Source organism: Papio anubis, chromosome 18 (assembly GCF_008728515.1).
Source record: "Papio anubis isolate 15944 chromosome 18, Panubis1.0, whole genome shotgun sequence".
Classification (NCBI taxonomy): Eukaryota; Metazoa; Chordata; class Mammalia; order Primates; family Cercopithecidae; genus Papio; species Papio anubis.
The window spans coordinates 53,034,487-53,060,712 of record NC_044993.1 but is presented as its reverse complement, the minus strand read 5'-3'; the positions used below and the strand labels follow the sequence as shown (position 1 = coordinate 53,060,712).

Below are 26,226 nucleotides of genomic sequence, written 5' to 3'. Positions count from 1 at the left end.
CGTCTTACTTCGCCCCCGCAGGAGCAAGACAGTGATGGGGGAGGTGCTATGTGCATTTAAACAACAAGGTCTCGAGAGAATGCTCTCGTTATTGTGAGGACAGTACCAAGGGGATTGTATTTAACCATTCATGAAAAATCTGCCCCCATGATCCAATCACCTCTCACTGGGCCCCACCTCCAATACTGGGGATTACATTTGAATATGAGATTTGGGTGGGGTACACATCCAAAGTATATCAAACATAAACTTTAGTAAAAACTTTGAAATAGCACCAAACCAAAAAAGGGGTAGGTACATATACATTTTTTTTTTTTTTTTTTTGAGACAGGATTTTACTCCCATCGCCAGGCTGGAGTGCAGTGGCATGCTCTCAACTCACTACAACCTCCGCCTCCTGGGCCCAAGTGATCCTTCTGCCTCAGCCTCCTAAGTAGCTGGGATGACAGGTGCGTGCCACCATGCCTGGCTAATTTTTGTATTTTTAGTAGAGACGGGGTTTCACCACGTTGGCCAGGCCAGTCTTGAGCTCCTGACCTCAAGTGATTTGCCCACCTCGACCTCCCAAAATGCTGGGATTACAGGTGTGAGCCACTGCACCTGGCCTAGCCTACATTTTTTGTTGATATTATCAGATTGCTCTGCTAATACTGCACAATTTGACAGTCCCACAGAAAAATGAATGTGCCCAACATTAAGTATTAGCACTTTATTTTATTTTTGACTATCTAGTGAAAAGTGATGTATTTATGTTTTTTAGCCTTTATTGGATTTTTATTGAGGTTGAGTATCATTTTATAGGATTCTTTATAGAGACCACATTAGTGGGACTAGGGATTAGATTTATATGAGAAGTTGCTATAACAAAGAATGAAGGCAGTAAGTAGTGTGACGGTTTCAATTCTGATTTCAATCTGTATTTAAGGGGCTTTAATTATTATTCATCTTCTTTCATCTTCTCTCACACAGTTTCCTGAGATCCTTCTACAAGCAGCTTCCAAGATAGCCAGGACCTTGCCCCCTAAAGAATTCCTTTGGGCTGTCTTTGGATCTGTTCGGAACAGCAGTGACAAGATCCCCAGCTCTGACCCTATGCCTGGTGAGTGTTTCCAGGGTATCTGAGCCGCTGCTGGGGTGGCAGTGTTTTGGGCAGGGTCTCTGACATCAAGAGGCCTCCTTATGCAGGGAACTGGATGAAATGTCTGCAAAGCAATAGAATGACAAAATCTATAGGCAAAGGATTACATTTTTGGGTCAGGCGCGGTTGCTCAAGCCTGTAATCCTAGCACTTTATGAGATTGAGGCAGGCAGATCACTTGAGGTCAGGAGTTTGAGACCAGCCTGGCCAACATGGCAAAACCCTGTCTCTACTAAAAACACAAAAATTAGCCGGGCATAATGGTGCGTGCCTGTAGTCCCAGGTACTCCGGAGGCTGAGGCACAAAGATTGCTTGAACCCAGGAGATGAAATTTGCAGTGAGCTGAGATGGTACCGCTGTACTCCAGCCTGGGTGACAGTGAGACTCTGTCTCAAAACAAAACAAAACAAAACAAAAAAGAGTTACACTTTTGTAAAGTAACCTGGAATCATGTCTCATACTCCATACCCAGGCTAGTAGGTTTAATGAGTGAATTTGTGTAACAAACATTTCAGTAGGATTGACTTAAAGGACCAACATGGATTAATGGTTTAACATTGCAGTGACAGGGCTGAGCTGGCTAGATTTCACTCCTGAGTCTGCCACTTACTGGCTGTGTGGTTTTGGGTAAGCTCTTTAACCTCTGTGTGCCTCAGCTTTCATCCTCTATCAAATGGGGATAATGAAAGTCTCTACCTCACTGGGTTATTGTGAGAATTAATGGGTTTAAGTCCAGAAACATGTTTACAAGAATGTCTGGCATGTAGCAGACCCTTAATAAGTGTTAGATATTTTTAAAATTTGATTTAAAAAAAATTTTTTGAGGTGGAGTCTCACTGTGTCACCCAGACTGGAGTACAGTGGCATGATCTCGGCCCACTGCAACCTCCGCCTCCCAGATTCCAGCAACTATCCTGCCTCAGCCTCCTGACTAGCTGGGATTATAGGCATGTGCCACTACGCCTGGCTAAGTTTTGTATTATTAGTAAAGGTGGGGTTTCACCATGTTGGCGAGGCTGGTCTTGAACTCTGGCCTCAGGTGATCCACCCGTCTTGGCCTCCCGAAGTGCTGGGATTATAGGCGTGAGCCACTGCGCCCCCGCCTAAAATTTGATTTTATAGAGGCAGGGCCTTGCTTTGTTACCCAGGCTGGAGTGCAGTGGTGCAATCATGGCTCACTACAGCCTCGACCTCCTGGACTCAAGAGATCCTCCCACCTCAGCTTCACAAGTAGCTGGGACTACAGGCATGCACCACCACATCTGGATAATGTTTTATTTTTTGTAGAGATAGGATCTTGCCATGTTTCCCAGGCTGATGTTGAACTCTGAGACTAAAGTGATCATCCTGCCTTGGTCTCCCATAGTGCTGGGATTATAGATGTGAGCCACCATGCCTGTCCAAGTGTTAGATATTTTATTATCATTACCCTGCATCTACTAAGTGCAGACTGGGGCCAGGCATGAGGAGACAAAGTTATTCAGATCCAATGGTAGTAGTTGACAGTCAGTGCTTGCTTTCATCCACCCAACAAATATTAGTTAATCACTAATTATGTGAACAAAGAGCTTACTTTCAAATGGAGGGTAGCAAGACAATAAAGTCCATACATAAGTGAAATATATGGTATATCATATGAAAAGTGCCAAGAAGGAAAATAAAGCAAGGGAACGGGCCATGAGTGTTGGGAGGGGGACTATCATGTGAAAAGAGAACCATGAAGGAACGTCTCATTGAGAAGGTGACATTTGAATGAAGACCCAAGGGAGAGTGCGCCATGTGAATATTTTCAGTTAGAGTCTTCCAGGCAGAGGGTGCGACAGGATCACTTCTGTGAATGGGAGGTAGGGACCAGTGTGTTTGGAGGGGAGTGAGAGACAAGGCCAGCCATGTAGGGACTGATAAAGGAAACCCTAATGACTTGGCTTTTACTCTGGATGGAGGCATCATGTGACATCGAGCAAAGAATTGGATTTATGTGTACCTTGGGTGATTATCCCTCATGCATTATATTGTTCTCCCGTTTTGTTTTTCTTGGTGAATGTGGGGATTTTATTGGGTAATGGAGGTGGCTCTCAGTGGGATGGATGGGGAGCTAGAAAGGGGATGGAGTGGGAAGATGATCTTCCCCTGGAGTTTGGCTGTCCTATGGCCAATCTCCTCTCTGACCGTCCCCAGCCAAACTCTTCTTGGTATTCAGACGCTTCTTCTTTTCTCTCCTTCTCTGCCATGCTGCTCTTCTGCTCCTCTTCTCTTTATTCATCTGCTCATCTGCTTATATGCTCATGGAGCCTGGGGTTTGGGGTTTATATGGGTACAGGATAGTGGGATGTGGCAGGCCAAAAGGTAACACTTGGATGTGAAAACAGGAATGCCTATTCCATTTAGGGCTGTGGATTTCCAGGCTTGGGTGTTCTCTTGTTTTTTAAATGAAGGAAACTGGGGCTTAGGAGACTAAGGGACTTGTCCAAAGTCACAGAGTTAGTAAATGGCAGTGTTTGGATTTGTACCCAAAGCTGATGGTGAGCACCACTGGCTCCCACTGCCCTCAACATCTGGCAGTCCATGTCATCATATTGCAGAGCTCTTACTGTGTGCATGTGGTACACAAAAGTAAGGCTGTCCACGCTCAGGGGAAGGAAGCTCTGGTATCAGTGCATAGTTTGAGTGTTCTTCAGTTGGTTCTGGGTATTAATTGCTGCTATGCTTTAGTGATTAATGAATTAGCAGAATTACTGCTTGGTTTTATATTAGTTTGTGTGTGTGTGTGTGTGTGTGTGTGTGTGTTCATTCACCCACAGATATTTGCTGAACACTTACTATGTACCAGGCTCTATTCTAAGCCCTGGACAGACATGGTGATAAGACCAAGTCCCTGATGTACTAGTCAACCATTCTGCCCTCTCTAGTTCTGTGCTACCACTGATGTTGTTTTCACTAGAGAGTGGGGTAGGGGTTGGCCTAGGGAGGGATGGATCGTTAGTCCCTTCCAAGTGGCTTATGATAAAGATGTTTGAGGACCACAACTGGCATCTTTGATCTGGTCTACTTTTGCCTCTTGATTGGAATGCAGTGAATTTCCATTGAAGGTGCAATGAGAAGAGAGAGGCCATGGGGCTTTGGGAAATGCCCTGGCCTTGGGTGGGGTTGGTGCATCTGTCAGCATCAGTGGTGGTCTGCTGCTAAGACAAGAAATCCATGGTTGCTCTTAAGGATCCTAGAGTTTTCTCCCAGGTTGGGCACATCGGAGCCAGCAAAGACAATATCTCATTTGCATGTTGGTTGGTAACTGGTTTGAGTAGGTAAGGTTCATGTTATTCAAAGACCAAAATGGCTGTTTTTCCTCTTGCCAAGGGAAGTGCAAAGGGCTCATTTCTCTTTTCTCTTGGGATGGGAAATCCACAGCCCCCATTATGATTTTCATGGACAGCAACTCATCTTCCTAGTTTTTATTTTTTATTTTATTTTGACACAGGGTCTCACCGTTACCCAAACTGGAGAGTAGTGGTATGATCACGGCTCACTGCAGCCTTGACCTCCCAGGCTCAGGTGATCCTCCCACCTCAGCCTCCTGGGTAGCTGGGACTACAGGCATGTGCCATCATACCCAGCTAATATTTTGTAGTTTTTTTTTAGAGGTGAGGTCTTGCCATGTTGCCCAGGCTGGTCTTGAACTCCTGGGCTCAAGTGACCCTTCTGCCTTGGCCTCCCAAAGTGCTGGGATTGAAAACATGAGCCACCATGCAGCCCATCTTCCCATTTTTATAGGAAGGCTCCTTCATAATTTTGGAACCTTTATGCTAGGTTGCAAACTCAAAGGCATAGGGGGTGAGGTAGGCAGCAGAAATTGTGTATTGAGTGCTTACTGTATGCATGGCACTGTTCTAAGTGCTTTATATATAACACATTTAGTTTTCACAACCATGCTATGAGGTGATTTTATTTCCATTTTGTAGACAAGAAAACTGAAATACAGAGAGGTTAAATAGCCTTGGATTTGAATCGAAAGTCAGGACTGTTCACCACCAGCTCTTACTGCCCTCAAGGAATTTGTAGTTTAATTGTAATGTTGCACTGCTCCTAGTTTGTGCATGTGGATGTGCAAAAAGCTGACATTTCCATGACTTTGTTACCCAATAATTAGCAAGAAATGGCAGAAGTGGGATTCAGTCTAGTCCCTGGGCTCCTGCTCTCCACTTTTACTCTATAGTCCCTTCCATGCATAAATCTGACTGGCGAAGAAAGTTACTCATTTCAATACACAGACTAACATTTCCTGAAATTCTCTTTCCTCTTCTCCTTGCCTGCATCTCCCCTTTCTTCAGGTTGCCATGGAGTCGCGGCCCCCTCTTCCGATGACATCTTCAAGTTGGCCGAAGCCAATGCCTGCTGGGCCCTGGAGGACCTGCGGTGCATGGAGGAAGACACATTCATCAGGACTGTGGAACTGCTGGGAGCTGTCCAGGGTTTCAGCCGGCCTCAGCTGATGACCCTGAAGGAGAAAGCAATACAGGTGAAGCCCACCTCAGGGAGGAAATGTTAAACAGAGGAAAAAAGAAAAACACCAAAACCAGTTCAGCATTTCTGCACATAGAGCCCTCCTCAAGGAGTTTTCACATATATCATCTTGAAATTTTACTGCATCAGCTCAGTGATATTGTGATCTCCTTATCTGAGAAAGGAGGAAATTTCCAGTTCCTCCCTCTTAGGACTGTGGCAGAGAATGGGATGAGATGTGTCTTGGCATCTAGCAGATGCTCAGTGAATAAAGTTCTGTGGATGTCCCAATGCCTCTGACCAAGGCAGTTTGCAAGAATTAGCCCTTTTATTCCTTCACATGGAGAGCCCCAGCTGCTGCTCACAGCAGGTTTTCTCAGAATCTGTTGCAAATTTGTCTGAAAATATAACAGAAAGGAGTAAAAAGAGGACTGGAAGTAGTTTTCCATCTTTAAAAAGGTTCTTTGTTGGCTGGGTGCAGTGGCTTACGCCTGTAATCCCAACAATTTGGGAGGCCGAGGCGGGCGGATCACAGGAGGTCAGGAGTTCGAGACCAGGCTGGCCAACATGGCAAAACTCCGTCTCTACTCAAAACACAACAATTATCCAGGCATGGTGGCATGCGCCTGTAGTTCCAGCTACTCGGGAGGCTGAGGCAGGAGAATTGCTTGAACCCAGGAGGTGGAGGTTTCAGTGAGCCAAGATTGTGCCAGTGCACTCTAGCCTGGGCATCAGAGCTGAGACTTTGTCTCAAAAACAAAATAAAAGTAGGCTGGGCACAGTGGCTCATGCCTGTAATCCCAGCACTTTGGGAGGCAGATTACGAGGTCAAGAGATCGAGACCAGCCTGGCCAACAAGGTGAAACCCCATCTCTACTCAAAATACAAACAATTAGCTGGGTGTGATGGCAAGGACCTGTAGTTCCAGCTACTTGGGAGGCTGAGGCAAGAGAATTGCTTGAACCTGGGAGGCGGAGGTTGTAGTGAGCTGAGATTGTGTCACTACACTCCAGCCTGGTGACAAAGCGAGACTCCATCTCAAATAAATAAATAAAAAGAAAAAGGTCGCTTTGTGGCCTGTTTTAGCTTTTTTTTTTTTTCTTTTAAGACAGAGTCTTGCTCTGTCACCCGGGCTGGAGTGCAGCAGCACGATCTCTGGTTCACTGAAAACTGCCTCCCGGGTTCAAGTGATTCTTGTGTCTCAGCCACATGAGTAGCTGGGACTACAGGCACAAGCCACCACGCCTGGCTAATAATTGTATTTTAGCAGAGATGGGGTTTGTTTGGCCAGGCTTGTCTCGAATCCCTAGCCTCAAGTGATCTGCTCACCTTGGCCTCCCACGATGCTGGAATTACAGGCATAAGCCACTGCGCCCAGGCCCATTTTAGCTCTTTACATGGTTGTAGAATATCTAGTTACCCTCAAGGGTTAAACAATTCAATTTCTTAAAATTATAAATATAACTGTATTTGTGTATTATATGAGTACTTCAAGTTTATTGTAGAAAAGTCAGAAAATAATAAAGAAGAAAATCAGTGATAATCTTTTACTTACTGTTGATATTTTGATAAGCATTGATCAACAGATAAGTACTATTGATATTTTCGTATATTCATTTGAAGCTTACCAGACTCCGAAACTGTGTATATAAAAATATTACTTTGTATATTTCATACACATATCTCATGTTCTACAAAAATATTACACTTACCTACTATTCAATAACTTGCTTTCTACACCCAACAGTACAGACTGCATATTTTTTCATATCCAAAATGTAAATCTATGTCAGTATTTTATTTATTTATTTATTTTTTGAGATGGAGTTTTGTTCTTGTTGCCCAGGCTGGAGTACAATGGTGTGGTCTCAGCTCACTGCAACTTCTACCTCCCAGGTTCAAGCAATTCTGCCTCATCCTCCCAAGTAGCTGGGATTACAGGCACCTGGCACCATGCCTGGCTAATTTTTGTTTTTTTGTTTTTTTTCAGTAGAGATGGGGTTTCACAATGTTGACTAGGCTGGTCTTGAACTCCTGACCTCAAGGCCTGCCTTGGCATCCCAAAGTGTTGGGATTACAGGCTTGAGCCATCGTGCCCAGTCTATATCAGTGTTTTAAATAGCTTTGTAATACAATTAGCCTTCCATATCAGTGGGTTCCACATCTGCAGATTCAACCAACCTCAGGTATTTAGAAAAAACACTCCAAATAACAATAAAAAACAATACACATAAAAATACAGTAGCACTTTTGACATACCATTTTGTACATATTTACATAGCACTTACATTGCATCAGGTATTACGAGTAATCTAGAGATGATTTAAAGTATACAGGAGGATGTGCATAGGTTATACGCAAATACTACACTATTTTATATAAGGGACTTGAATCTCCGTGGATTTTGGTATCTTCGAGGAGTCCTGGAACCAATCCTCGGTGGAGGTATCCACAGGGGCAACTGCATTTTATTTATGGTTAGTTCTTATTTATTTAGCTAATTGTTAGACTTTCAGGTTGCATTTTAAAAAATGCCTCAAGGTATGCCTTTATACATATACGGTTGGGTACTTGTCTCATTTACTCAGGCTAAATTCCCAGAGGTAGAATTTCTGGGTCAAAGAATATAAATACTTTAAAAGCTTTTGATACAGATAGCCAAATTGCCCTCTCAACAGCATGTACCAACTTATATTCTCAACTACAACAAATGAGGGTATCCCTTACCTTGTATCTTTCCAGCATCATAAATGATGATAATTCTTTTTACTTCTTGTCATATGATGAATCAACATGGTCTTCTCTGATTGTTTTTTTTTTTTTTTTTTTTGAGACGGAGTCTCGCTCTGTCGCCCAGGCTGGAGTGCAGTGGCGCGATCTCGGCTCACTGCAAGCTCCGCCTCCCGGGTTCACGCCATTCTCCTGCCTCAGCCTCCTGAGTAGCTGGGACTACAGGTGCCCGCCACCGCGCCCGGCTAATTTTTTTTTTTGTATTTTTAGTAGAGACGGGGTTTCACCGTGGTCTCGATCTCCTGACCTTATGATCCGCCCGCCTCGGCCTCCCAAAGTGCTGGGATTACAGGCGTGAGCCACTGCGCCCGGCCTCTCTGATTGTTTTTAATGTATATTTCTTTAATTATGACTGAGAATAAACTTTTCCCCATACATTTAATTTTTCTTTTGCGAATTCCTTGTTGATGTCTTCTTTTATTTTTAAAACAAATATAGTTATCTTTTTATTATTGATTTAAAAGAGAGCTTTATATTAAGATTTACCCTGTGTCTTTTAAATTTTTCATTATTTTTTATTAAGGGATAGTTAACAAATACAAATTATATATATTTATGGTATATACATATACACAATATGGTGTTTTGATATATGTATACATTGGGGAATGGTTAAAGCAGGCTAATTAACATGTCAATCACCTTTCATACTTGTCAGCTGTCAGTTTTTGTTGTGAGAATATTTAACATCTACTCTCTTCACAATTTTCAAGTATTCAACACATTATTATCAACTATGGTCACCATGCTGCACAGTAGGTTTCCCTATGTCTGTTTTATTTTTATTTTTTTGAGACAGGGTCTTGCTCTGTCACCCAGGTTGGAGTGCAGTGGCACCATCTTGGCTAACGGCAACTTCTGCAAGTGAGTCTTGTGCCTCAGCCACCCGAGTGGCTGGGATTACAGGTGTGTGCCACCATGCACTGCTAATTTTTGTTTTTTTGTATTTTTAGTAGAGGCAGAGTTTCGTTATGTTGGCCAGGGTGATCTTGAACTCCTGGCCTCGTGTGATCTACATGCCTTGGCCTCCCAAAATGCTGAGATTCCAGGTGTGAGCCACCGCACCTGGCCTCCTTATGTCTGTTTTAGATACTGTCTTTGTCCATTCAGGCTGCTATAACAAAATATCGTAGACTGATAACTTACAAACAGAAATTTATTTCTCACAGTTCTGGGGGGTGAGAAATCAAAAATTGAAGCATTGGCAGATCCAATGTTTGGTAAGGGCTTATTTTTCATAGATGGTGCCTTCTCACTGTGTCCTCACATGGTGGAAAGGGGCTAGCTTGTAGCTAGCTCTCTGGGGGCTCTTTTACAAGGGCACTAATTCCACTTATGAGAGCTCCACCCTTATGACCTAATCATCTCCCAAGGCCCAACCTTCTAATATTATCACATTGGAGATTAGGTTTTAACATATGAATTTTAGGGGGGTACAAACATTCAAATCATAGTGTAAATACCATCACCAGTGTTCAGTCTATATTCTGTTTTCTTTTTTTGCCTAAAGGTTTGGGACATGCCTTCTTACTGGAGAGAACACCATATCGCCTCCCTAGGGCGCATTGCTCTGGCTCTTAATGAGAGTGAGCTGGAGCAGCTGAACCTCAGTTCCATAGACACTGTGGCTTTTCTAACCCAGCAAACAGAATGGAGCCCGAGACAGGTGGGTGGATGTTTCTGGGTCTTTTAACTATTCCGTATTTGTAAGAGCTGCCTTCGTATCTTTACTGTTAATTTCGTCATCACTGTCATGTTTGAGTCCGTTGCTGTTGACTGATTTTTATCTTAGTTCTGGGTCGTATTTTCTTTTTTTGTTTGCAAGCGTAGCAATTTTGATTGGGTGATAAGCATTGCGGATTTTACATTGTTGAGTATTTGATTTAGTTGTAGTTCTTTGAAGAGTATTGGGCTTTGTTCTGTCGTACACTTAAGTTACTTTCAAATCAGCTTGATCCTTTTGATGCTTCCTTTTGAGTTTTGTTAGGGCAAGTCCAGAGTGACCTTTATTCTGTGGTTAATTTATCATCATTACTGTGACATGATTCCTTTGAGGACACTACCTAATGCTCCATGTATCCAAGACCTCTCTACTCTGGCTGGTGAGAACGTGAACTATTTCCAGCTTCACATGAGCTCTGGAAGTTGCTCAGCCTAATCCTTTCTGATTACTGATGACTCTTTTCCTGCCTATGTGGAGTTTCACTCTTTGCATGTGCAAATTAGCAGTCAGTACTAGACATCTCTGCAGATTTCTGGAACTCTCTGCAGTTTCCTCCTGTCTAATACTTTGCCCCACAAGTGATAAGTGCCTTGGCCTCTCTCAACTTGGATCTCTGTATCCTCAACTCGACTGGGCCACTGGGCGTGTTGTGGTTCCTCTTCCTGATCTATGTCCTGGAAACTGCTTTTTGGCAGTAAGTGAGGGTAATTTTAGGGCTGATCTTGTTTGTTTTTCTTCTTTTGGGATTATGATTCTGTGTTGTTCCATATCCGGATGCAGTTGTCTGATATATTTTGTTAAATTTTCTAGTTGTTTATGGTGGGTGGACAATTCCTATGTTAATTAATCCTTCATGGGATAAAAAAGTTTTCCCCAGAATTTTAATTGTTTTGATTGGGAGAGAAGTTTAGGGTGTCTAATCCACTGTACTGCTGGAAAGGGAAATCTTAGCCCTTCCATGTTATCTTCATTCTCAGGCAGCTCTCTCAGCAGTCATTTTCAGCACTAGGCTTATATACAAACTAATTAACAAGTCCATAAAAATGTGCCACTTCTTTATTAGTTTTTGGAAAAACCCCAGCATTGACTCCACTCATGGAGTTGCCCACCCCTGAGCAACCACTCTGGTCAGGGGTTGAATATGTTGGTTGGCGAGGCGTGCATCAGGGAGTGGAGTCCATCTTATCACCATCTCATGACCACATGAGCCGCGTGGGGAAGGAAATGTGGTAGGCTGATTACGGTCCTCCAAAGGTGTCCATGTCTGAACCCCTAGAAGCTGTGAATATGTTAACTTATAGAGCAAAAGGGACTTTGAAGATGTGATTAAGGATCTTGAGATGGGGAGGTTGTCTTGGATTATTTGGGTGGGCCCAATATAATCACAAGGGTCCTTTTAAGAAGGAGCAAGGAGGGTCATAGATAGAGAAGGTGACATGATAATGGAAGCAGAGGGACTAGAAAGAGATCTGAAGGTGCTCTGCTGCTGATTTTGGAGATGGAGGATGGGGCTGTGAGCCAAGAAAATGCAGGTGGCCTCTTGAAGCTAGAAAAAGCAAGAAAATGAATTCTTAGATCTCCCAGAAAGAACCTATCCTTCTAGTCCATTTTAGGATGTACAGTCTCCAGAACTATAAGAGAATAAATGTGTATTTTTTAAAGCCACTGTATTTGTGGTAATTTGGTAGAGTAGCAATAGGAAGCTAATAGAGGGTAATTTTCCAAAGAAAAGTGTGGATGCTGAGCAGCCAAAACCAGTGAATGTCCCCCTACTCTTATGAGCTTTTTGTAATCACGGTTGCCTTGTTTCATAACTCTGAGTGGCACCATTCAAACAGAATACAGTGTGAGTGGTGCCCCCCTAGAGCTGGGCAACATGCAGATCCTGGCCATGAAGATTACATGAGTTAAATACCTGGCCATGAAGATTACATGAGTCAAATGTTTTGAACAATGTCTGGTACATAGTATTCAATAAAAATTAGCTGTTTTCATAGTTGATATTGACATCATTGCGTTGTCATTATCAACATCATCATATCATTATCACCATCATCACAGCCCCTTTCTCTGGGTTAGTCTCCTCCTTTGCAAGATGAGAGGGTTAGCCCCAACACTCAGAGGTTCCTTTCAGTCTGATATTCTATCGTCCCATGGTTCTTTGACTCTAAAACTGGTTTTGACTAGTTTGAGAAGTGCCACATCACACTGTGCTATTAAAATCATTCTATTTGCAGTCTGGGAGAAACGGAAAAATACATCCAACTTAGAAACTAGGGTATCTCTTTCCCTTCGCACCGATTTTAATTCTCATGGATGGCAGTGAGATTTATCAATATGTTTGAAGAGGATATGAAAACCTAACATTTGCATGTATCATTTGCAGTCAGTTCTTCAACTTTAGCTCCCAATCAAACCTTAAATGCATGTTTCTAGATTAATAGTCAGACCTGACGGAACTACATTAACAGATAGTTCAGCTCAAAAACCAATATAAGGAAAATAACTATTATAGAAGCCAGAGGGATGAACAGAGGGATTGAAATCTTAAAGCTATTCATTTTTCAACAGTTAATATTTCCTAAAAGTGTTGGTGTTAATTGTCTTGGAATCATTACATATACGCTGGTCTAGTCACTCAAGGAAATATGTTTTAACTTATCACCTTGCAGGCTGAGCTTGCATTTTCCGGGTTTCAGTGGCAAGGACAATTTAATACCACATCTTCAAAGTAATTTTATTTAAATTGTATTTTTGCACTTTCATTTTAAAGTGAGCATTGCTGAGAGTTGAGGAGCCCAAATTGCTCTGAGTCAACTAGTGAAACCTGATTGTGAAGACTTAATAAGAAAAATTTGAAAGCTAACTTGAATCTCCATCTTTTCTCCACAGCCAAACACCTTCACTGGCTAAGAGTATAGGCCATGGATTCAGACTGCCTGGGTTTTGATGCTAGAACCATCATTTTCTTTTTTCTTTCTTTCTTTTTTTTTCTTTTTTAGATGGAGTTTTGCTCTTGTTGCCCAGGCTGGAGTGTAATGGCAAGATCTCCACTCACTGCATCCTCCGCCTCCCAGGTTCAAGCCATTCTCCTGCCTCAGCCTCCTGATTAGCTGGGATTACAGGCATGCACCACCGCACCCGGCTTATTTTGTATTTTTAGTAGAGACAGGGTTTCTCCATGTTGGTCAGGCTGGTCTCGAACTCCCGACCTCAGGTGATCCACTCATCTTGGCCTCCCAAAGTGCTGGGATTACAGGTGTGAGCCACTGTGCCTGGCCAGAATGATCATTTTCTAGCTATGTGATCTTGGCCTAGTTACTTCACTTCTCCATGCCTCAGTTTGCTCGTCTGCAAACTAGGGAAACTATTAATACTTACCTCATAGGGTTATTTAGGAGGATTAGATGAGATAGTATGTGTAAAGTGGTCAAAGTAGTGCCAGCACACAGTATGCACTCAATAAATGTTAGCTATTACCACTTTTGATATACAGTCCCATTAAGTCAATGACATATAAGTCTAAGCATGGTGTTACTGAATCCCCCGCCCCCATAGTAGCTGTGAGCTTTGTAATCATGGAGGACAACTTGATGAGGACACTGACCAGTCCGATTTTCAGAAACATGAGAAGTCTTCCTGAAGCCAGTCTATTACATGAAGGCAGCAAAGTGAAGCATGTCAAAGACTATATATTGCCCATGACTTCTGTAAGTCACTCACTCAGATGTTGTTTCATTCATTCATTCATTTACTCAAGAAGTACTTATTGAACTCCTACTGTGTGGCAGGCATTATGCTAGGTGCTGGGGACTCAGTGGTAAACTACCTGGATATGGTCCTTTTCTTTTGGGCACCTACTTGGTGATACAGACAAAAAAGTGAGTAATCAAAGTGAAAAATTTGAAAAATCATGATAAGTGATGCAGAAAATGGACAAGGTACTCATGGGAATAGTGGAATGAAGGGCTGTTTGAGGTGAAAGAGTTCAGAGGGCAGTTTTCTCTGAGTAGGTAGCATTTAAACAGACCTGAGGGGTGGGAAGCACCAGCCCATGAAAATGGAATTTCATTGCAACATTTCACAATCTTCCTCAACACTTTCTGTCGACACCTTAATGATTTATATTGTGTGATAGGGATGACTAACATTAAAGGGAGATGGGGGCTGGGCATGGTGGCTCATGCCTGTGATCCCAGCACTTTGGGAGGCTGAGGTGGGTAGATCATTTGAGGTCAGGAGTTTGAGACTAGCCTGGCCAAAATGGGGAAACCCTGTCTCTACTAAAAACACAAAAAATTAGTTGGGTGTGGTGGTGGATGCTTGTAATCCCAGCTACTCAGGAGTCAGAGGCATGAGAATTGCTTGATAGAGGTTGCAGTGAGCCAAGATCATGTCACTGCACTCCAGCCTGGGTGAAAGAGTGAGACTCTGTCCAAAAAAAAAGACAGACAGAGAGAGAGAGAGATGGGAAGATTGACTCTAGCCTGTGATTTTCACTTTCAATTAGCGGTCTGTCCTTGGATGTCTCCTCATCTTTGCCTTGTGAGGTCTCATAATTTCTTTTACTTGCTCCCTTGAGCACTGAAGGAACCAGACTTTATTTTGTGAGACAGAGTCTCACTTTGTCACCCAGGCTGGAGTGCAATGGCACAATCTTGGATCACTGCAACCTCCACCTCCCGGGCTCAAACAATCCTCCCACCTCAGCCTCCCAAGTAGCTGGGACCATAGGCACATGCCACCACGCCTGGCTAATTTTTGTATTTTTGTGTAGAGACAAGATTTCACCATGTTGGCCAGGCTGGTCTCAAACGCCTGACCTCAAGTGATCCTCCTGCCTCGGCCTCCCAAAGTGCTGGGATTACAGGGGTGAGCCACCGTGCCCAGTCTAGACGTTATTTTATAGCTGATCTTCATAGGATTGGCTTGGATGCTTTCTCAGGTCCTACACAGGTAGATCGAATGAATCAGCACATGTTTAGTTACAAGTGGCAGAAAACCCAACACAAACCGGCTTGATCAAATAAAGGGGCTGAGCACAGTGTGTGGTGGCTCACACCTGTAATCCTAGCACTTTGGGAGGTTGAGACGGGCAGATCACTTGAGGTCAGGAGTTTGAGACCAGCCTGGCCAACAGTGAAATTACTTCTCTACTAAAAATACAGAAATTAGCCAGGTGTGTTCGTGCCTGCCTGTAATCCCAGCTACTTGGGAGGCTGAGGCATGAGAATCGCTTGAACCCAGGAGAGGGAAGTTGCAGTGAGCAGAGATCATGCCACTGCAGGCTGGATGACAGAGTGAGACCTTGTCTCAAAAAAAAATAAATAAATAAAAAGGGAATTGATTGATTCCCATAACTGGAAAGTTCAGGGGTAGTGTTCAGATACAGCTGGATCCAGGATCTTTAACACTCTTGGTGGGAATCTGTTTCTTATCATGTTTTTGAACTTTGCTTTTCTTTGAGAGACAGGCTGTATTCCTGCATGTGGTAGGTTCCAGCAGATCCTTGTGTATATCCTTCTAAGTTCAAGTCCAGAGTAAAGAAAGCTCTTCTCCTAATGCTCCACTCAAAATTTGGTTCTGGTTGACTCTGGTTAAATCACATGTCCTATCCAGAACCAGTGACTGCAGCTAGGCTAAGGTATGAATTGAATTTCATCACTCCTGGAACTCGGTGCAGTTAGCTTTGACTGAACCACATGAAGTAGGAATACAAGAGAGGTGGTTCTCCAGAGGAAGTCATGAATGATGAATAGCCACTGCTAGAATTATGAAGACCTATGCATCAGCCCCCTTAAATCAAGGCTTAGTTTAAAATATTTTGACACCAAAGCATTTTGTGTGTTACTCTCTGGAATTGAAGAGTAAACATTGGAATTGAAGGGGTAAACATATTTCTGTAGGACCATAAAGGAAGAAAAAATCATTCTGGCTGAAACGTCATGAAGAAGGTGACATTTGAGTTGACATTGCCCCTCCCCCCCAAAAAAAAGGATGGCTGCACTTGGAAGTGCAGAAGGGCATTTCAGATGAAAGGACGGGTTTGAACAAAGGCAAAGAGACAGGAAATTATAAGGTTTTGTTGCGAGGTTGTGGAAAGGCCAGGTGTGGTGGCTCATGCCTGTAATCCCAGCACTTTGGGATCTCGAGGTGGGTAGATCACTCGAGGTCAGGAGTTCGAGACTAGCCTGGGCAACATGGTGAAATCCTGTCTCTACAAAAAATACAAAAAGCCAGATGTGGTGATGTGCACCTGTAATTCTAGCTACTTGGGTGGCTGAAACACGAGAATTGCTTGAACCTGGGGAGGCGGAGGTTGCATGAGCTGAGAGTGTGCCACTGCACTCCAGTCTGGGTGACAGAGCAAGACTCCATCTCCAAAAAAAGAAAAAAAAAAAAAAAAAAAAGAAAGAAAGAAGGAAAAGAAAAAGAAACATTGTGGAAAAAGATACTGGAAAAGTTTCAATCTTGATGCAGAAGAAGTTGTATGTCCAAAGTGTCTGAAGGTCATAAGAGTGACTGAAGGAACTAAGCAGCAGACACAGACACAGGACACAAGTGCCTTTAATATTGGTGAAGGATATAAGAGATTCATTGCCTGAAGACACCTCCACAGTAGGGGACATACTCAGTTGAAGTAGCATCTTAAGGACATTAACTTGGATGTAGAGGCCAGGATGGTTTGGGGTGGGGATTCCTGAGGAGTAGGATGGGAGATCAGTCAGAAGACTACAGCAACAGCTTATTAATCCCCTCAGGCCTGGGGACCTCGATCATTCCTGGAGAGTTTATCTTTTATTCTTACTATATTTTTTAGGCTGAATCCATTTTGCAAGGGTTCCTGGATGATTCAGGATACAATATCCAGGACCTGAAGAGCTTTCATTTGGTAGGACTTGGTGCAACCCTGTGTGCTATAAACATAACTGAAATCCCACTTATAAAGATCTCAGAATTCAGGTAACTAAAATATGAATGTGCAAAATGGCAAATGGGTTAATCCATCCATCCATCCATCCATCCATCCATCCATCCATCCATCCATCCAGATATTCCACCTCCTGACACTTGGCACCTTTCTGGGCTAAAATCCCACTGGGCTAATGGGATAAGCTGGATCTGCTCTGCCTGCTGAGCCTACCTAACTTCTGCACATTGTGTGTGTGTGTGTGTGTGTGTGTGTGTGGTGTGTGTTTGTTTGTTTGGTTTTGGCTGAAGAGTCCAAACTCAGATTATATCCCTCCCTCTTTAACCACTACCAGGGTGGTAGTGGCCAGAATTGGGACCCTGCTCTGCAGCACGCATGTCTTGGCTGAGTTTAAGAGGAAGGCTGAAGTCGTGTTTGGGGATCCCACTGAGTGGACCAGTCCTGTCTTGCAGGAGCTTGGGACCATTGCAGGTAAGACTCACCCTGAGCATGCCTTTCTCTCCCTTTCCAAACTTAAATGTGGGGACACAAAATAAAACATGATCCTTGGCCACGTGTAGCAAACATCAGTGGCATTACAGTAGAACCTATATTTCATGATTTGAAGTTGCAGAGGGTGAGTCTGCAAATCTGCTTTTAAAACAAGCTCTCTTGGAGATCCTTGTGTACACTAAAGTTTGGAAAACCACTAGTTTAGAATGTGATTTAATTGACCCCTAAGTAGTTTTATACAAAATTTGAAAGTGTGTAAATTGAAGTTCCTTCTGGGCATGCGTTTCACTGTAGGAGGCCAATCAGGGCTAATGTGACCCACATTTTTTTTTTTTTCCTGAGTTGATGAAGGAACTTGATTCCCCAGTGTGATTTCCAGGGCCTTTTGTAAGGAATGATGCTTGCCTAGAACACTCAGATCTGAGCATTATGAAGCACCATTAATAAAACAAGCGGAGTTCTGATGGCTTGAACTAAACCCCTGTGATTCCTTTTTCTCCCCAGCTGGATTAACTAAGGCAGAGCTCCGGATGCTTGACAAAGATTTGATGCCATATTTCCAGCCATCAGCAATAAAATGCCTTCCTGATGAGATATTCAAAGTAGGTGCTCAGTTCTTCAAGGAGAAAGGGGAGCTTGACCCCATTTCAAATCACACAGGGAAACAGATGATGGGCCTTAGAATTTAGAGACTTGTGGCCAGACTCTGCTGATGGGGTCAGGGGAGATCTATATGAGTTTAGGTGTTTTTGAAAAATACTTTTTCTTAAAATTACATATGTGTTTTAATTATATTTATTTTCATGGTCACCTTCTCTTCTTCTAGCAGGTGGTACTGATTTTCTATTTATGGTAGTATGAGGTTCATAAACCCTTACGAAAACCCTTGGGGGACAGATATAGTTCAGAATTGAGAATTTCTCAGATTTTAAAAAGATTATCCTGTACATTTACTGTATGTAACTTCATACCCCCAGTAGTGCCTGGGGAAGCACCTTGTAAGCAAACACATTAATATTTCTGTGAAGAAATCTGTGAGAAGCCACACTAATTGAAATAAATAGAGATTATAAATAAATAGCCTCACATCACTTCAGGTCAAGTTTTGCTGATAAATAAGTTTGACTTAAACTTTGGGGGAAAACTTTCAGTTTTCAGATTATTTTTGGACTTCAGAATTGCAGATGAGGGATTGTGGACCTTTTAATATTTCCTTTTAAAATACAATTAAATAAAAATATTTTAGTTGATTTAGGTCAGGCACGGTGGTTCACGCCTGTAATCCCAACACTTTGGGAGGCTGAGACAGGCCAATCACCTGAGGTCAGGAGTTCAAGACCAGCCTGGCCAACATGGTGAAACCCCATCTCTATGAAAAATACAACGTTAACTGGGCGTGGTGGTGGATGCCTGTAATCCCAGCTACTTGGGAGGCTGAGGCAGGAGAATTGCTTGAACCAGGGAGACAGAGGTTGCAGTGAGCTGAGACCACACCATTGCACTCCAGCCTGGGCAACAAGAGTGAAACTCCAGCTCTCTCTCTCTCTCTCTCTGTGTGTGTATATATATATATATGTATTTTTTTTCTCTCTATATATATTTTTAGTTGATTTAAAGAAAAATATTAGGAAAATCACAAGAGGACAGGTGAAAAACTGCTATGGAAAAAATTGAGAGGGTGGAATTGGATCAACTGAAGTAAGGGAAGCAGGGTATCTAATGACAGGTCCTTTTTTTTCTGTCTGTGTACAAGATTAGGGGAGTATTTGGTGGGAATAGTCTGCTCTGATGAGGAGGCAGTGACCCTGGTGTTCCTGTTTGCTGGGTAATGTGGGAATACATTTTGTCCACCACTTCTGGATAAAACACACAAATCAGGCTCAACAAACTCCCCTGGTGCCACATCACTTGTTCATTTCAAGAAAGATAGCCGACCTTCAATCATTTCAGCACCTCGGACAGTTCCGAGCACATTGCAGGCATAATAGCTGTCGGAGGGCAATAAATAGCAGTCCTTAAGGCCATTGAGCAAATACCTGTTTCCACTCTGGGGCAGTCTGCATGGGACAAGCAGCCTGGTCTTGGATGCTGGCATTTTGCTAAGCGCTTTCTCTTGGTCTTGTTTGGAGTGCTGTTGTGCTGCTTCTTTGTACAGGTATTTATCTATTCCAGAAATCCCTACCAATCACCTACATTGTGGCAGGCTCCAGGGTAGGTGCACCTAAGGATGCACAGGTGAAGGGGTTATCACACAGTGCCTTCAGGGGCCTGAAAGGTAACACAAGGTGCAGTAGGCTGGGTAGAGACCGAAGTGAACTGGAGAGCCCTGTCTAAATGTGGAGGCTGCTTCTCATCCCTAGCACATTCATGCAGTGTGGCCACGTGGGCCCAGGATTGCTGAATTTTCCTTTTTACTTTTTTCAAGAAGAAGTCAGAAATCTTCATTTTCATATGGAATCGCTTGATAATTAAATGTTGGCAGCCAATCTGAATTTATTTTTGAAAACACAGTGCTGCAGGCCTAAAGATTCAATCTGGCCTGTGGGTCGCAAGTCAGCAACATTGATAAAAGAGATAATTTTTAGAATACAGACTCTGTGTTAATGGTATATGGAAGCCAAAAAAGCACCTATGTGCCCACCCCACCGTGTATGTGTGTGTGTGTGTGTGTGTGTGTGTGTGTGTGTAGTGAGAGGAGAGGAGGTGATGCTGAATTTTAATTTTTTTGAGACAAAGTCTTACTCTGTTGCCCAGGCTGTGCACTGGCACAATGATGGCTCACTGCACCCTTGATCCTCTGGGCTCAAGCAATCCTCTCACGTCAGCCTAAGTAACTAGGACTGCACATTTGGCTAATTAAGAAAAACTTTTTGTAGAGATGGGGGTCTCATTGTGTTGCTCAGGCTGGTCTCGAACTCCTGGGCCTGTTAATCATTCCGCCTCAGCCTCCTAAAGTGCTGGGATGGTAGGCATGAGCCACGGCGCTTGACCGACCAGATGCTGAATCTTTGAGGACAGCTAGTGATGAAGAAGAAACAGTGTACCAGGCAGAAGGAGGTGCACAGAAAGGTGCTGCCTCTCGGGAACTGTAAATATTGGCACTCACTCTCCTGGAGTGAAGAATGCCAGGTGTGAGGCTGGAGAGGTGGGCAGAGTTTTTTCCAGGAGCCTGAACTGTGTTCTGGAATGGGGTGCCTGGAAGGGCTTTACGCAGAGGGATATGATTCCAGGGAAGTATCTACCTGGACAAAAGAGGAGGAGAGGGTGACTGACAGGAGAGGAAGGGATAAGGGAGCATAAGCATCTTTCCCAGATTGTTCAGGGCCTTTAGAAAATAAACACGATTATGTAGAGTCCCCTTTATAAGAGCAGCATCCTGCCATCCCAACGTATTCCAGTCCCATCGGAACGAGTCACCAAGTCCTTTGATCTGAAAGTGACTTCAGAAGACACCTTCTTCACAGTCTTTGAAGACATAGTCTGGCCAGCAGAATTTCCTACTCATGTTGTCCATGGCAGATATCACCAATAGATGACTGCATTTTGCCTCCGTGGAGCCCTCACAGAGCTCATCACATGGTGCTCAGGCAGTCAAACCAAAGGATCAGAATCAGTCAGCAGAGGAGATGAGTTCTCTGTGCTGTCTCACATTTATCCCCAAAGCCCAGGGAGGCTGTGTAATTTTTCGAAGGTGACACAGCAAGCATGTGGCAGAGCAGGGGCTCAAATTCAGGCCTCTGGTCTTTAAGACCTGTGTTTCCCCCTCCACATCAGTGTTTCAGGAGGTGGAAGACTTGAAGCACTGGGAAGCTGGCTTGCATTGCATTAAACAACATTGCCACATAGGGAGGAAATCATGCCTCTCTTTTCAACTCTCTGTTAGTACTTCTAATTACCTCAAGGAAGAAGTGTCAATTTAACACCTATATAGTACATTTCATATTCTCTCTCTCTTTTTTTTTTTTTTTTAAGAGGCCATGGGTTCAGATATTGTTGGCGGACAAATCTAGCTAGGATTCAACAATATTGTTTTATCTTTGTTTTGCGGCTCCTATTTAATGCTTGCTTATGGCAAGTCTGCGGCTTTCCATTTTTGGAAATTTCCATTTTAAAATTTCTATTTTTAAATGCATTTATTTTGGTAGTGCAAGAGTGATCTAATTTTAAGGAAACATCTTAAAGAGGACCACACATGATACACACAAGGAGATGACAAAGTTGTGCGCATCCTGTGCCGGACGCCCGAGGTGTGGGAAATCCGGGGAGGGGACCCGTGTGAAGGTGCTGCCCCTTTGCCTCCCGCAGGAGCTGTCCGCGGAGCAGATCGCCTCCCTGGGGCCGGAGAACGCCGCGGCGGTGACCCACGCCCAGCGCCGGCGGCTCAGTCCGCTGCAGCTGCAGAGCCTCCAGCAGGCGCTAGATGGCGCCAAGACTCACTCCTGGCAAGACGCGCCCGCTAGCGCCGGTCCCACTAGGACCTCATCCTCGCGTTCTCCCGCAGGTGAGCAGAGCCGCCCTCTGCCCAGCCTCACTTTCCTTCCCTGTCCTCCCTGTCAGGCCTGGGGTGGGAAGATTCTTAAGATTCAGAGCGGGGTCTCTGACAGTCACTGGGGATTCTGCCCTCAGTGAAAAACCCAAAGTTCCTATCAAGCTTCCCTACCAAGTTTCAGGATTAATGATTCTCAACTATGGCTGCACTTGGGTGGTGGACATTAAAAATCTTCCAGTTCCCCGGCCCCTACCCAGAAGGAATCCCATCAGAATCTCAGGACTAAATTCATTTTAGCGGCTCCTTTGCAAACTCCCTCCTCACTATCCAATAATAATTAACTATTATTATTATTATTATTATTATTATTATTATTATTTTGACTCAGAGTCTCGCCCTGTCGCCCAGGCTGGAATGCAGTGCCACGATCTCGGCTCACTGCAACCTCCACCTCCCAGGCTCAAGCGATCCTCCCACCTCAGCCTCCCAAGTAGCTAGGATTACAGGTGTGTGCCACACACCTGGTTAATTTTTGTACTTTTAGTAGAGATGGGGTTTCACCATGTTGGCCAGGCTGGTCTTGAACTCCCGACCTCAGGTGATCTGCCCACCTCAGCCTCCCAAAGTGTTGGGATTACAGGTATGAGCCACCAAGCCCGGCCTTGTCCAATATTAACTAATTCAATCCATGTTTACTGGGCACCTGCTATGTTCCAAGTCTGCCGTAGGGGCTGGGAATACAGAGGTGAGCAAGATAGATAAGGCCCTCTTGTAAATGAAGAAGATATTTCAAATCTGACAAGACCAGCGAGGGTGATAATGACTAAGGGCTGAGCTAAGATAGAGAAGCCTCCCCAGGGAGTGGCATTGGATCCTGGGAACACGGCCTTCTTTCCTTTTTCTCCCCCATGCCTTTCTTACATCTCTCCCCCTTTCTCCTTCACTTTCTCACTTCTTTGTGATGCCTTCTGTTCTTAACACCACATTAGGACCATGCTTTGGGGAGATAGCTTCTAACAAGCCAGAGATGTCCCCTGCCCTCATTGAGCTCTCAGTGCAGCCTGGCGGGGAGGGAAGACATGTGTCCTGGTGAGCACGAGGCAGTTGCTAGGTGCTGAGAGGGGGAACACACAGGGAACACACATGGGTCAGGAAACCTCCTAAAGTCAGTGATGTCTCAGGTGAGACACAAGGTGAGAAGAAGATGGACTTAGCGAGGTGGACAGTGTCCCAGGAGTAGGTACCGGCATGGACAAGTACCCAGAGAAGACGGAGGACTTGGTGCTTGACTAAAACCTCCACTCTAGCTTTTCCTGACTTGAATGTCTCCCTACCCTGCCTTCACACAGGGATGGTGAATTGGGGTATTCCCCATTTCTGCAGCCACAGTGGCCAGAGGTGGCACTTGAATACACAAACCATGCCTTTTAATGAATTATATTATTACTTTAAAATACTTTTCGTTGAGGCTTGTCACATTGGCTCATGCCCGTAATCCTAGCACTTTGGGAGGCCGAGGCGGGTGGATCACCTGAGGTCGGGAGTTTGAGACCAGCCTGGCCAACATGGTGAAACCCTGTCTCTACTACAAATACAAAAATTAGCTGGGTCTGGTGGTGGGCACCTATAATCCCAGCTACTCGGGAGGCTGAAGCAGGAGAATTGCTTGAACACTCGGGGCGGAGGTTGCAGTGAGCTGAGGTCCTGCCAGTTCACTCCAGCCTGGGCAAAAGAGCAAAACTCCATCTCAAAACAACAACAACAACAACAACAAAATTTTCATTGAAATATGATATGCATATATTTAAAAGTTATTTGTAAATGTTATAGCGTTTTACACGAATAGATAATATGCACAATGGATAATGCACAGGGTTCCAAATATATAAAGTCTGAAAGGCATGTAGTGAAACCTTTTTCTCCATCCTGGGTCCCCCAGCCACCCAGTTCCCTCTCCAGAGGCAACCAATGTTACCAGCTTCTTATGTATTTGTCCAGAGATATTCTATGCATACACAGCAAATCAAATATAGATGATCTCTGCACTTTTCACAGAAGCTTATTATACACCTTGTTCTGCACCTTGCATTTTTCACCTAACAATACACTTTGGAGGAAATTCTGTATCTGTGCACAGGAGCTGTGCCATTGTTGGTTTTATGGCTATGCCATAACTGTATTCAACCAGAGGTCTGTAGATGGACCTTTCAGTTGTTTGTTTGTTTTTTTTTTTTTTTTTGCTGTTATGAATAATGCTGCAGTTCCTGACCTGATATAATTTGCATCTGTGCAAATATGTCTGTAGGATAAACTCTTTAAAGTGAGATTGCTAGATCACAGGGTCTGCATTTATAATTTTGATGGATGTTGGTCGGGCGTGGCGGCTCACGCCTGTAATCTCAGTATTTTGGGAGGCCGAGGCAGGCAGATAACTTGGGGTCAGAAATTTGAGATGAGGCTGGCCAACATGGTGAAACCCCGTCTCTACTAAAAATGCAAAAATTAGCCAGGTGTGGTGGCACGTGCCTTAGTCCCAGTTACTAGGGAAGCTGAGGCAGGGAAATCGCTTGAATCTGGGAGGCGGAGGCTACAGTGAGCCGAGATGGTGCCATTGCACTCCATCCTGGGTGACAGAGCGAGACTCTATCTGAATTTTTTTTTTAATGGATGTTGTCAAATCCCCTGCAGAAAGGTGTGACGGGTTTACCCTTGAAACAGCAGTGTCAGAAAGTGATGAGGGTGCCTTACAAAGATGTCCCCTGCATGTCCCTGGCTGGGCAAGATCCTGGATGCCCCTCCTTCATTCACCCCAAAGGCCTAAGTGAGGGCTGCCATTGGGTGAACCCTTCCTATGGATCAGAGCCCTAATCTTTTGTTTCCTAAACTTGCTTAATATCAGAATCACCTGGGAGAGATGCTTAAAATACAAATTCCTGGGCCTCCTGGCAGACTTGCTAAATCAGAATCTCCAGGGGATCCTGGAATTGGTGTTTTTAACAAGCTCCCTAGTACATGCTGACTGACACAATCTCATTTAATTCTCACTCCCCCACCTCTCCTCCTCTTTGAGGGTCATTGTTCCCATTTAAGAGATGAACAAATCAAGGCTCTGCATCAAGTGGTCCCAGAGAGAGACTCGGGGAGTTGGACAAGACATGTCTACCTGCTTGCTGCTGGGACTTCATGTGTACTCTTACTTTGTGTTTGCTTTTAGGAGCTCCCCTGTCGTGGGATCTTTGGCTTGGTTGTCCTCTGCTGGTTCTAATGGCTAAGTTTCTGTGGTGAGTGGCCTGAGCGCATCGTCCTGTGTTGCCCCAAGCAGCTGGCCAACGCGTGTAGAGACACAATGCTTCAGACGGTGGGAGACCCTTCCCTGGATCCAGACCCTCATCTAGGGCAGGGAGACCCCGGGGCCATGATGGTGAAAATGCATCCAAACTGAAAAATAATTATTAAAAATGATCTTGCAAATTATTTTTAATTTTTTTAAATTTTAATTTTCGTGAGTACATAGTAGGTATATATATTTATGGGGTACATGAGATGTTTTAATACAGGCATGTGATGTGTAATAATCACATCATGTAAAATGGGGTATCCATCACCTCAAGCCTTTATCCTTTGTGTTATAAACAATCCAATTATACTCTTTCAGTTATTTTTAAATGTACAATTAAATTGCTGTTGACTATAGGGCCGGGCACAGTGGCTCACACCTGTAATCCCAGCACTGTGGGAGGCTGAAGCAGGTGGATCACCTGAGGTCAGGAGTTCAAGACCAGCCTGGCCAACATGGTGAAACTCCATCTCTACTAAAAATACAAAAATTAGCTGGACATGGTGGTGTGCGCCTGTAATTCCAGCTACTCGGGAGGCTGAGGCAGGAGAATTGCTTGAACTGGGGAGGCGGAGGCTGCAGTGGGCAGAGACCGTGCCACTGCCCTCTAGCCTGGGTGACAGAGTGACTTTGTCTCAAAAAAACAAACAAACAAACAAAAACGACTGTTGATTATAGTCATCCTGTTGTGCTATGGAAGAGTAGGTCTTACTCATCTTTCTATTTTATTGTACCCGTTAACCATCTGCCTCCTCCCCCCACAACTCTCCCATTACCCTTCCCAGCCTCTGTTCACTGTCCTTCTCCTCCATCTCCACGGGTTTAATT

At 44.0% G+C, this 26,226-nt stretch overlaps 1 protein-coding gene across 1 annotated transcript in view; it reads left to right on the top strand.

The window, feature by feature from the left end:
* Positions 1 to 25,536, top strand: part of OTOA (otoancorin) — an 81,321-nt gene extending 55,785 nt beyond the window's left edge. Inside the window, 8 exon segments of the mRNA XM_021931822.2 lie at positions 970 to 1,099; positions 5,465 to 5,652; positions 9,937 to 10,092; positions 16,970 to 17,112; positions 17,415 to 17,551; positions 18,077 to 18,174; positions 21,878 to 22,073; positions 25,276 to 25,536. Of these exon segments, the coding sequence (XP_021787514.2) occupies positions 970 to 1,099; positions 5,465 to 5,652; positions 9,937 to 10,092; positions 16,970 to 17,112; positions 17,415 to 17,551; positions 18,077 to 18,174; positions 21,878 to 22,073; positions 25,276 to 25,346 (1,119 nt within the window). The 3' untranslated portion in view covers positions 25,347 to 25,536.
* The last annotated feature ends 690 nt before the right edge of the window (positions 25,537 to 26,226 follow it).